General features: G+C 40.0%; 1 protein-coding gene across 1 annotated transcript in view; it reads left to right on the forward strand.

The window, feature by feature from the left end:
- enpp1 (ectonucleotide pyrophosphatase/phosphodiesterase 1) overlaps positions 1–13,150 on the forward strand; it is a 30,985-nt gene that overhangs the window by 8,562 nt on the left and 9,273 nt on the right. The window contains exons 3-18 of the mRNA XM_061051859.1: positions 34–94; positions 1,831–1,928; positions 2,011–2,090; positions 3,602–3,721; positions 5,001–5,110; positions 5,208–5,273; positions 5,352–5,424; positions 6,291–6,399; positions 6,876–7,007; positions 7,121–7,152; positions 7,289–7,416; positions 8,860–8,929; positions 10,967–11,054; positions 12,056–12,240; positions 12,783–12,822; positions 12,909–13,072. Of these exons, the coding sequence (XP_060907842.1) occupies positions 34–94; positions 1,831–1,928; positions 2,011–2,090; positions 3,602–3,721; positions 5,001–5,110; positions 5,208–5,273; positions 5,352–5,424; positions 6,291–6,399; positions 6,876–7,007; positions 7,121–7,152; positions 7,289–7,416; positions 8,860–8,929; positions 10,967–11,054; positions 12,056–12,240; positions 12,783–12,822; positions 12,909–13,072 (1,556 nt within the window). The remainder of the gene's footprint in view (positions 1–33; positions 95–1,830; positions 1,929–2,010; positions 2,091–3,601; positions 3,722–5,000; positions 5,111–5,207; positions 5,274–5,351; positions 5,425–6,290; positions 6,400–6,875; positions 7,008–7,120; positions 7,153–7,288; positions 7,417–8,859; positions 8,930–10,966; positions 11,055–12,055; positions 12,241–12,782; positions 12,823–12,908; positions 13,073–13,150) is intronic.

Here is a 13,150-nt window from a genome sequence, read left to right on the forward strand (position 1 = left end):
GCAGCCCTATTGATTACTCTTCTTCTCCTGCAGACGGGGAGCTCTGGCTGCTGCAGGCTGATGAGGGAATTCAAGAGCTTCAGTGTCCGCCTGGGTAATAAAAAAACCTCTTTTCTGCTTAATGTGAGAAGTTATGTTGTTTAGTACCCTATCTGTCATCATGTGTCTGCCATAAGAATGACGCTTGTCAGCCGAGTCGCCCACAGCCACCATGATGAGTGGAGTCTATTGTTCCCAGTTTGCAGCATAAACAGAACTATTTCTCTCTCACTTTTATGTGGAAGTGAAAAAAAGAAGTCAGACACAAGACTCTTGTGTTATTTTATTTTATTTTTATTCATGATGCTGTTGTTTGAGTGGAAAAAGGTAACCGTCGCTACGGAAACCCAGGCAGCGACTCTGACTAATCAGGCATGTGTAAGTGAGTTGTTTCTGTGTGTGCGTGGATGATGTAGTCACATGCGTGTGTGTTTCTGCTTTGGTAAGGGAGTAACCTCAGACGGATTCATGAGATGATGGAAAAGAAAACCTGTGGCTCCAGATGAAGTTATTTTAGTTTATTTTTAGTTTAGTTTTAAAAGATCTTTAACACAAGGAAAAGTTCTTTTAATCAACCCCATTAGTCCCTGGAGTTTGATTATGTTGTTCTTGTTGGCAAACCACACTTGTATAATTTGGGGTTTGGTCTTTAGAAACAATAAAAGAAGAAGTTTGATGTCTGTGAAATGCTAATTTGTAAATGTTTCTATATGTTGATAATTTAAATTCACCATGTTAGAAATAAGAGTCGCTCCTTCTAGTTCCTGAAACTTGGAGAGTAGCTTTTCTGATTCTGATGTGCAATCTGTTTTTTTTCTTCTTTCATTTTGTTAAGATGTTTTATTGGAAGTTTTTCAAGCTTTTTTTCTGTCTTCAATCGCTACCTTTTCAAAAGTCAAAACATTTAGTGATGATGACAGAAAGGCCAACGACATCATCAGTCGTGTAATATCGAGCTCAACATTTGATATCAGTTGATACTTTAAGTTGACAATATTGACAGTATATAGTATAACTAATGTATGGAAGCCCTAAGTGGACCATATATTATTTTTTTTCCCATTTTCCTATGATAAGTCATTTCCAGTTGTTTTCTAGCGATCTCGGCTTTATTTCTCGATATCTCAGGGAATGATAATGGTTTTCTCGTGATGACACTATCATTTTCTGGGAATCGAGAAAACAAATCAGTAAAACTGATCTGAAATAGGTCGGACCAGACCATGACATTGCCATGCTGCCATTTACCACACTAATTAGGTTGTTAAGCATATTTCTATGTTTGTTTTTTGCAAGTCCAGATCTCAAGAAATGACTCATTATCACAGGACGATGGAATTGATAAAATGTACGGATGCACGCCAGCTTAAGGCCTCCGTACTTATCACATAATCAGGCAATAGCGTCCATGGATAATCAAATGTTGTGTAGTGCACAAAGTGAAATGGGAGGGAGCCATGTCTCACAGTGGGGAACAAAGAAATCTGCTGATGCTAACAGAACTCTCATAGTCTTTGATTTACTGCCAGTAGACTCACATTTCTCTTCCTGTTCTCCTCCCATGTGTTTGTGTGGTCTGTATTTCGACTTTATTTCTCCTCTCGCCTGCTTAGTCAAAGAGCCGCTTTGTGTTCTCTCTACACAGACCTACTGTACGACACGACTGCTACACTTCTGGTGCCAAAGATATCAATGTCTCCTGCTGTGTAATTGTTCCTTTTTCCCTTTCATAAATCCACCTCAGTGCACGCTCAAAGCATCATTCTTCCTCTCTGTCCCACCACCACCCAGTTTCTCCAGGCCTCCTCTCATCCTGGTGTCCCTGGACGGTTTCAGGGCGGAGTACCTCAAAGATCACAGCAGCCACCTTCCCGTCATCAACAAGATACGTAAGTCACCAACACACTGAAAGCGGCACCCGGTCATGGCTTGCTATGCATCTTGGTGTGACTGAAATGTACTTATTTACAGGACGTACTGGAACAACAGCGCCATACATGAGGCCTGTTTATCCCACAAAGACCTTTCCCAACCACTACAGCATCGTCACTGTAAGTCTCCTCTGGTCAGCGTGAGATTTATTGGACATAGTTGGTCATGTGGTTTGTCTGACTTGTTTTGTTCGGTGGTTGAAGAAGAACTTGTGTTCAACAATATGAAATTATCTAGTACAAGGAAAACTCTTTTCAAAGTCCTCATTAGGTAAAAGTATTTTGCTCTAAATGTACTGTAAAATGTTCTCTGTGACCAACATATGTCACATTCATATTTTTTGCTGGGCTTTTTTGCTTGATTTGATAGAACCGCTATAGAAAGGCAGAACATATAAGAAGAGAGAACTGATGCCTCTTATGTCGCCTTCATTTAATATATTTATAGTTTATTTTTTCATACAACAATCAAACAGCCAGACAAAGCACAATGCTTGCTTCAAAATGGGAAAGGCAGGCAGGCTTGCAAGTAGGCATCAGCGTTTTTGCCAAAACTAAAAATATGGCTCCATTTACAATCATCAAATATTTTAAGTACTTAAAGCTACTGCCAAGAGTTTTAAGCTAGTTAAGAAACATATTTAAATGAATTCTGATGATGCATCCATATGTTCTACAAAAGCAAATAAGCCCATCAGGAATGAGACTGATTGTTTCTTTTCTTTTCCTGAAACCACCGGCACTGGGTCAGTGTCACTTAGCATTCAGACCTTTGTTTATAGTTCATACAGAGAAGATTCTTAAAGAGTCACAGTGAGTGACTTTGACTTTTAGAAGACAACATGAGTTTTTTTGTTAAAAATCTGACTTAGTCATGTATAGGACATGATCAGAAAAGACATATCACACACTGATTTGGCCACAGGGACAAACAAAACCAACACAAATTCCTCACAGTGGCTTTACGACACAATGCAATGTAAGATCTAACAAATCTGAAAATACAGTATGTCTGTTCTAGGTGTTTGTGTGTAGTTTGCTTGCTCTGTTCTCCGCCTCTGATGGCAACCAAAGGTAAAGACATTGCTTGCCGATTTCTCAAACTCATTGCAAGTTGTAACCTGGCAGCTGTTGAGATTGATTTTATTTTACAAGGACTTAAAGTTTTTCCTTTAACAATTCATTATACTTACTACGTCAAATGAATACTATATAGAGGGATATACAATCATTTCCTTTTCTAAAAAGTGAAAACTACAATTACAAAGTTGCAGAAACGTGAAATACTAAGATATAATATACCTCAATATTCTACTTACATGAAGTACTCACTTAGTTTCCATCACTGCTGTTAGTCTGTGACAGCACAACAGTGCACTCTGGGTTTTCCCCCTACAATTGTGGAGCCCCATCACAGTAGATTAGAGGTTACTAGTGAGGCCTCGTGCTAACATGGGCTCATAAAAAGAAACAGCAGCAGCACTGAGGGGCTCACAGAAATGGTTTTCACCTCTCGTGGTTGAAACTGTATCCTTAGATTAACCAGACTGCTGTGGTTACGAGCGGCATTTAGGTTAGAAAATGAAAGGAGGTGACTGAATTTTTTTTATTTTTATCTCTGGATCCTGCAGGGTCTCTATCCTGAGTCTCATGGGATTGTGGACAACAAGATGTACGACGTGAGGCAAAACACATTCTTCAGCTTGAAAAGTGATGAGAAATTCAATCCAAAATGGTACCAAGGAGAGCCGGTAAGTGAATCTGTGAAACCTAAAACTTTTTTTTTTTGTCCACTTGTGGGCAATTATTCCCTTCACACTGAGGGTCTGAGGTGGAAACTATTGTTCTCGAACGTGTGAAAGCTAACACGCCCTTGCTTTGAGGGAAACCTGGCATGACTCTAGAGAAGGCACTTGTTTCTAGTGTAAGAAATATGAAGCATGGTGGAGCGTGCTGTAATTTGCCGTCTGTGAGCAGCACGAGACACTTGTTTTTCTGACAACCAGAAGTTTCATTGCTTGGAATGAAATCTTCCCATAATGAGCTTCTAAATATAATTATGGATTCTGCCTGTGCCAAACACAGCTTGTGACAGCCTGAGCTGAGCTTGTCAAGACGCTTTGTGGTTCCCTTTTAAATAGAAGTGCTCTTAAATCTCATTCCTTCAGAGTGTGACAGGCTGCTCATCTTTAAAATGCATTCACAATCTATATATCTTTCCAGGAGGGAAGGGGGGAATAGATGAACCATGATTCCCTGAATGCATTCTTTCATAACGAACCAATTCCACTAAGTGTGTTTGCTAAATAAAGCTGCGTCCTGCATACCCGTCAAATATGTATTGATTTTGACATTTTCATTTGTCTTCAGTGGGCTGTGTGACACTTTAATTCTAATGCACTAAATGCATGAGATGTAATGAGTTAAATCAGCAAGTCTAGTGCTGATTAATCAGGAATCATTTTGACTTCTTTCTTTTCTTTAATTTCACTACTTTCTTTCCATTTGTCTCTCCTCTCATTGTCTTTCTGTTCCCCATCTTTCATCTCTTTTTCTCCCGCTCCCTTTTTTCTACTTGTCTCCTTTCTTCTTTTTCGCCGACCTATTCCATCCCGTCTTTTTCCTAATTATATTTTGTCTTGACTCCTTTAATTGCATCATTTATCTCTGTTATCTTTCTTACCTTTCTTTCTTGAATCCTTGTTTTTTTGCTCTTATCTTCCCTTTATTTCACTCTTCTTTTGTCGTTTATGTTTTGCTGCTCTTTTACCTCCTATTTTCCTTTCCTTTTCTCTCCTATTGTTTCCTTCCATTTGTTTATTATTTTTCCTCTCCTCTCCTTTCCCCTCCTCTCCCCTCCTCTCCTCTCCTCTCCTCTCCTCCTCTACTCTCCATTCCCCTCCTCTCCTCTCCTTTCCTCTCCTCTCCTCTCCTCTCCTCTCCTCCTCTCCTCTCCTTTCCCCTCCTCTCCTCTCCTTTCCTCTCCTCTCCTCTCCTCTCCTCTCCTCTCCTCTCCTCTCCTCTCCTCAGGTTTGGTTAACTGCCATTCGTCATAAACTGAAAACAGGAACCTTCTTCTGGCCTGGATCAGATGTTGCCATTAATGGCACCTATCCAGACATCTACATGATTTATGACAAGTAAGAGAGATACTTTTTCCAATTAGCAAATGTATGACATAATATGGTGGTAAATAGAGGTGTTAATAAGATGTATGATTTTGTCTTTGTGTCACAGGCGCATTACCTTTGAGGAGAGAGTGGAGAAGCTGTTAGGATGGCTTGGTCTACCTCAGGGAGAAAGGTATGAAATGTTCTTTATTTTCCTTACAAATGAAGAAAAACTGAACATCACAGCTAAAAGTTTCCTTTGTGATTTCAGACCTGACTTCTACACTTTGTACCTGGAAGAGCCTGACGCATCGGGACACCGTTATGGGCCAGGAAGCAGCCAGGTCAGTCATTCACTGAACATTAACCCGACAGAGAAACTGTAAGCTGGTTGTTTATTTCCTAAAAGAACTACAGACCTGACAGGACAAGTCAAAATCATGTGATAGTTCTTTCTTGATCCTTGGAAACAAAACCTAAATAGCAGAACGTTTTTTTAAGTCGCACCTCACGATCTTCATTAGCGGGTTGGAGTTTGTTTTGTTGTAGCCAAGGGGATCAAAAGAGTGGTTTGAAATTCAAAGACTGAGAAAGAGATCAACCAGCATCACATTTGTTTGAACACTTTTCTATGTACCATTCAATTTCATTTATAACTTGCTAAAATACACACTGTTATTGTTATGGGTAATGTGAGCGAGTGAGACAATGTTTTCAGCTAGCAGCTAGCACATATCCACTCAGACGCTAGCAGGCGAGTTAGCCAGCCAGCTGCGTCTTACTTTCTTCTGTGTATGGTTCTAGTTGGTTGCTCCCTAAAATGAGTTGTTTGAGTAATTTGCCAAATGCAAGCCTGTAATTGTTTCATTCTGGTCAGCACTGGTCAGTCTGCACATTCTGATGTTATCAACTTTAAACTATGCTAATTAGAAATGTGTCTGCCTTGGCAAGCAAGTCAATGTTTCCTTAAAAAAAAGTACAAAAAAGATGCTCTATGTCTGTATTAAATGCCCTTAACAGGTCACAGCAACTGAAGAAGAATAAGGTTTACCAGTTTAAGTAACGTCAGCCATTCACATATTTGAAAAGAAAGTTTTAGTGAATAATAGTGGCGGCTTATAAGTATGTTGTCGATATGAGAGATTCTTCGTGAACCTTGCTCCTCAGCCCCAGTAAAATGTCAACTCTCAATACTTTTCTGCCTTTTCAGGTCGTTCAGGCCTTGGAAAATGTGGACAAGATTTTGGGTCTGCTGATGGACGGCCTGAAAAAGAGAGACCTGCTGCACTGTGTCAACGTAATGATCATATCAGACCACGGTGAGAAAACCACACAGACTCCACACTGCAGTGATGAAGTTTACAGATTCATATTACACGATAAAGGTATTCTCAGTATTAAGACTTAAAATAGTTTAAGAAGCTGTGTGTTACTTGGGGGGGGGACAGTTTTCAGCAGCATGTTAGGAGGATGTTTTGTGATGAGTAGTTTCTCTGAACATGTGGGGACCATATGTTTAGTCTTGTAATTAAATATGTTAAAGATCAACGTATGGGATCATTATGGCTCAGGGCGATGCCAAGCGATCCTCTTCTAAAAACTCTTTTACTTTGACGTACTTTTCTGGTTTTCACTCTGCAGCTCTTCCTTAAAGAGAAAAAAAAAATTGAGATATGGGTTTGTCTTGGAGGTAGCCACAGTGTACACACTTCTCAAATTTTCATGCTAAGAAGTCTTCACAAACGTTTTTATTTTTTAAAGCGACTAAGTATTCCTTTTTTTTTTTATTTCCCAGGCATGGAGGAGGCTTCGTGTGAGAAGTCAGCGTTTGTGTCAAACTTCCAGGAGAACACCACAGGCTTTTCTGTCATCCAAGGCCCGGCAGCTCGTATCAGACCCACCGAACTTCCAGATAATTACTTTTCCTGTGAGACCCTGGATAACATACAATTTCCCATCCTTCCCAGTTCCACAGCATCACTGAGTGTCACATTGTTTACAACAAACAGGGCTGACCTTGTCCTGTGTTTCTCTCCGCAGTCGACTATGAGAGCCTGGTGAAGAACCTGTCGGTATGTGAAGTATTTCAAGAGTGACTTTTGTATTCATAAGGAGAATGGAAAATTATCTGCTTGCTTGGCTACAAGTCAAACAATCCTTTTTACCTCTGCGGCGTGTTGATTCTCCTCCTCTGTGTCTGTTCTGAAGTGCAGGACATCTGACCAGCCAATGAGGCCGTACCTCAAAGAACACCTCCCCAAAAGGATGCACTTTGCTAAGAACGAACGCATCGAGAGAGGACACCTCTATATGAAGGAAGGCTGGCAGGCTGCACTGTAAGTCACCTAGCAGTCCACTGTTTAAAAGTTTTCACCTGAGGTCATCCAAAACTGAAGTGTGTGTGTGTGTGTGTGTGTGTGTATGTGTGTGTGTGTGTGTGTGTGTGTGTGTGTGTGTGTGTATGTGTGTGTGTGTGTGTGTGTGTGTGTGTGTGTGTGTGTGTGTGTGTGTGGGGGGGGGGGGACAACATCTTAATCATGGGTCATCCACACACACAAAGTACCAGCAAGGCATCATTCAGAAGCTAGCTAGTTGAACTTTTGAGCTTATATATCATATGCTAACATGCTTTGTAGTTCTCAAAGGGTTCCAAAGCGGCTGAAAACAACATTTTAAACTGCTCATGGTAGCAGTGAGGGCGAGCTCGTGTGTGAACACAGCAGGTTATACTCAGAAGAATTCACCTCCAGCGAGTTGGCCGAGCTGATGATGTTTATATCATGTGACTGGTGAGGTCTTCATGCTCATAATGAAGCTACTTCAAACTCTTTTCTGCTCAGCTGTATGTTATTTTCCACTTTTCCTTTGAAGGCAAAAACTATCATCATAACTCAGACTCTGTCGCTTAGTCCACCATCTTGGATTTTTGCAAACATGATTTGCACATCGTGCGTTCTCTCCCGAGACTCCCACCCCGCTCAATTTTAAGGAGAACATTTATAACAACAAGACGTTTTCACTTAATAAATAAACATCACCAACCTCTCCCACTCACTGGCGGTGAATTATCCTGATTGTATTGTGCTGTGTTCTCATATCAGCTCACTCAGACATCCTGCAGAAAATATACTGCTGTATGAGGCTGGCAGGAGAAACTCTTCAGGAGTTTTTTCTATGAGTTCTGTGAAAGTGTGAGCAAGCCTGAAGATGCATTAGAGGAGTTGATGATCACAAAGGGAAGCAAGGTAAATTAACTTCAAATGGAGGTAATAAAAGAATAGTTTAGTGGGCGTGTAATGGAGTCAGACACCAGAGGGACTTAAAAGACTTTCTCTTTAGTTTGAACGTCTTACATGAGTTAGTACCGTTCAGTTGGTGTCATAAACATTGATGTGAATATCTGATAATCAAAAGCTTCTTGGACCACACAGAAGTTGAAACCTTTACAGTAATTAGTGTTGGTACTCGTTCATAATGACTGAAGCAGGGTAAGTTGGAGAGGAGTTGTCCGGCTCCTTTGATGGATACTAACCATGTAATCATGGAAAATTGCTTCAGGCTGCAGAACCCAGTTCACTTGGATGTAGCTGCAGTGATACAACTCACTCTTCAATTTTACATTTAACTTTCCTGAACCTGAGTTTAGATTCATTTGAATGAATTAATCTTACAAATAAGATTGAAAAAAGTGAATAATTAGTACCAGAATGTACTTCCTTCCTTCATCACCGGTTTATTTTTACCCCTTTAAATAAATGATCTGTGTTTTACCTCGACAGCAACAAAAAGGAACTCAAGTATTGCACCGGTGGATTCCACGGCTCAGATAACCTCTTCACCAACATGCAGGTCAGAGGAAGGAAAGATGTGTTTTTTTCTGTGGACTCAATAAATGTTTATCAATGTTTATCCGTTTTGGTTTACAGTCTGAAATCAGGAAGCAAATCTAGCAGTTGAGTATGGTCGCTCAAAGTTTGCTCAACAAGATGTGCTCGTCTTGACTGAAATCGATTTCAGAGTAATTCTTAAGAAAATGAACTGGTGATATTGTCGGGCAGTCATGTTTAATCTCGTTTGTTGTTCTCTGACACTCTGATGAGGGTTGGGTGTGAATCCATTCTTCTTTTTAAAAACGAAGAAGAAACCCTTTAACCTTTAGCAACCTCAAAAAGCTGAGTCAGCAGATCACTTCTCCAAGGTCTGATGAGGTTTTTGCTGTAGCTTGCTGTGAGTTTATAAGCTTGATGACTCCTGTAAAGATACAGCAGCTGTTCTGCTTTAAAAACATATTAAAATAAAGCAGGACAGGTAAACACTGGAGGTAGACTTTGGTTTGAAACATCATTTGAACAATAACAATTAAAAAACAAACTATTTTTTATTATGAAATCTTTTTTTTTATACACGATTCCTGCAAATGTAACAATCATCTGGCTTCTTCTCTCCTCTATGACAGAAATAATGAATAACTTTGAGGTGTAAGGAAAACAAGACATTCGAGGATGAAGTCATTTTGGGCTTCAGGAAACACAGAGATGGATAAATGTTCATTTATGACATTCTATAGACCTGACCAAACATATTCCTTATTTAAGAAGACAATAGATAGACTAAAAACTACAATGATTCCCTAAAAAAAATGTGATTAATGTTCTGTGTAAATACTTAAACATAATTTTAAACTCATTGTTTTGTTGCACTTTGATGTGAATCAGTGAACGAAACATGTCGGAGGTTTTAACAGTTTCCAAAAACAGCTTCCCGAAAGCAAATTTAAAGTTTTAGCATCTCAGCATTAGTTGAAGTTGTAGCTCATAAACATAATTTGTAGTGTTTCATTATGATTTTGAGGAAGCTTGTTGAGCTTATGTGCATGATTTGAACTACAACTGCTCTTGTTCACTTCCGGGACCTCACACGTCTAACAACAACACGTAATCGTTGGCTTGACCGAGTAGTGTTTCTTGGAGACTTGGGATGCATTTGCAGTAGATATGTATATTCGAATCAGTGGTTTGTGTTTGAGACTTTATCTGACAGGGGTTGTTGCGACACACAGGGTTTAAAAAATGGCCTCCAGAGAGCAGAGATTTACAGAGTAATATCAAGAAGAAGACTTTCCCCTTCAGTTACATCAGAGACACAAAGTACCAGAGACTAAAGATTTATTCAAGATAGTTTTTATATGATATATAACATCTTTTAGATTCACACTTGAGTCTGTATTAACTGTTTTATTTCTGTGAATGAAACCCAAGTACAGTGTCTAAAATAAACATGACAATCTAAAATATCGTACTTGTTCTTATTAGGGCACAAGTGTCTTGTTTGTTTCAAACTCAGTACTGCAATGAGCTCTCCACCTACACATTCTCTGTGTTTGGGTGGAGTTTGTTTATGTCTGCCACCCTCATGTTTGTCGTCACAACAAGTCTTTCCATGGTTCTGGATAAACTGGAACTTAGCTTGGCATAATTAGCTCCTCCTCTGCTACTTTAAAAAAGTCTCTTCTATAAATGAAGTCAGTCTGAAAACACACAGCAGAGAAGTAGCAGCGCAGTGCTTGAAATAGACTCACCTGAAAATATCTACAAACCCACCCAACCCATTTCTGTCTCAGATATCCATTACTCACATTTTCAAGATTATCTGAGGTGATATAACTGCCTTGGTTAACTTTAAATATTTACAGGTGGCTTTATCATGGTATTTTGAGTGTGACTTCTTATTTGCTGAGGGCGTTTAAGTGAACGTCTCCATTTAACGAACTGTTCATCAGTGTTTTGTAAAGAATAGTTCTCTGCACTCTCTTTTGTTTGTACCTAGAAAATGTTCCCAGATACGTGAATAACTGTCAGCATGTTTCATGTCTATCTGCTTCTCCAGGCAATCTTCATCGGCTACGGCCCAGGATTTAAAGACAACACTGTTGTTCCCCCTTTTGAGAACATAGAAGTATACAACCTCATGTGTGGTAAGCTGCTTTGTTAGTATACTCTGTGCTTTATCCTCCTACGTCTACAACTGTTTAGACAAAATAATCCATGTTTCATGACAGACCCATAAAATATATTTTATCTCAGTCAATAAAAGATTAGGAAATATTTTTTTTAGAACTACCAGTCACTCACTGGTTGTCTGTCTCTCTATATGTCAGCCCTGTGATTGAACTGACTGGCGAACAGTCCAGGGTGTAAACCCCAAATGGGAAAAGAGGTGTAGATGATGGATGGATACTGTATAGCTCTACACACAACCATTGTTAACGCTCTCTTTTTCACACATTTCTATCATTTTTGTGGGTTTAATGCTTTCTTAAGAAAAGATACATTTTAATGTCCTGTAGAGAAATGTGTCTTAAGTTCATGCTGCAGTTACAAGAGAATACCAATCATACATAGAGATCATACAAACATCAATACATCCTATGATTCCGGTCCTGAGTGGTCTGGTTTTTTTTGGACCCCCCCCCCCCCCACACACACACACACACACACACACACACACACGATGGAGGCTGGCAAGCGAAATGGTTCAGATATAACTGTTTCTATGAGACCTAAAAGCCTCAGCATTTTTCTAAGAAGCTCCAAAAACGTGGTAAAACTAAGATAACCATTGGAGATGGATAGAGCGCAGAAAGGTTTTAAGACAGATGCAGAGCCGGCTAAACGCTGAAGCTTCAGTGTCCCTGACATGGCAACCTGTGTGAGACAACTCCAGGGTGGAGGGGGCGGGGGGATGTTTTGAATTCGGACTGCAGTATCAGTTTTAAGCGCTACGTGTCAGAGTTACATATTGCTCCTTTAAAAGACGATGCTTGATAAACAACACTTCTGTTATTGTATTCACTATTTACCTAAAACAGGACATAACGTAGACGTAGTCCCCTTTAAGAACGCATTCAGTGAACTTTTAATCGTATTGTTTAAATACACTTTTCATCATCTCTTTTTCTCCACCTGTCTCCTCTAGACCTCCTTGGCATTCGTCCCGCTCCTAACAACGGGACTCATGGAAGTCTGAACCACCTTTTGAGGCAACCAGTCCACCTCCCAGTTCACCCTGCACAGCTCTCCCACGACACCCCATGTGAAGCCAGTGACCCCGTCCCTGCTAACGATCTGCAGTGCAACTGTACATCTCAAACCAGGGAAATGGTATGTGATTACAGGAAACTGAAGTGATGTTTGGTTTTTTTAGCCTGACTTAATAGGCCTGCCTAGTTTCATCAGTGTGGGCAATAGCAGCATGGCACGCCATGATCTGGCCCATGTGACAGTTACCAGCCTATTGTTTTGTTTTCTAGATAGCAAGAAAATGTCCCCGTAGTCACTAGAAAACCAGCTTAGTTATACAAAGATAACTAAATAAATAAGTCTTTATCTCGGTAAAAAAAAACCTTGAAACTAACCTGTTATCACACGAGGTGTTGACTCTAGACTCTAAGCATTGTTTTTGTTGTAGCAGTTTATTGTTCCCTCTCACTGTATTCAAGCAAGTCTGAAAGAACCAAGTATTCCCAAAGTACAAGAAAAAAAGCAACTCTCACTTTTGCACAACAATTTGCTAAAATTCCCCATTGCAAACTCTTTTAAGATTTACAGGCTTGGTATGCTAATGTGCACGTTGACAAAGGTCATATGTGGTCAATTCTGAGATATTAAGTACACGGATACTAACAAGACAAATGTGGTTTTAGGAGAAGGATATGAACGTTCATCTCCTGGCAACCAATTCCAGTGAGTACTATTTATTTTTCTTCACATTCATGATTTCTATTTGGCGACATTTAAGAGTGTAATGAATTTGACATTTTCCTTCTCAGCAAGTGATAGAGCCAAATTACGGCGCCTCCACCATCCGTTTGGCACTCCGAGAGTCGTCCAACCACATGCAGCTTTTTGTCTCCTCTACCACTCGTACTACCTCAACGGGTACAGCAAAGATCGCCTCATGCCCCTCTGGGTGTCATACACCGTCCAGCCTCTGGTGAGCCCGCTGCTTGGAGCTGCCTTTTATCTCTAAACATAGCCTGCTTCGGTTAAGTTACTGCAGCTATATTTCTCC

Source organism: Labrus mixtus, chromosome 12 (genome assembly GCF_963584025.1).
Source record: "Labrus mixtus chromosome 12, fLabMix1.1, whole genome shotgun sequence".
NCBI classification, from domain to species: Eukaryota; Metazoa; Chordata; class Actinopteri; order Labriformes; family Labridae; genus Labrus; species Labrus mixtus.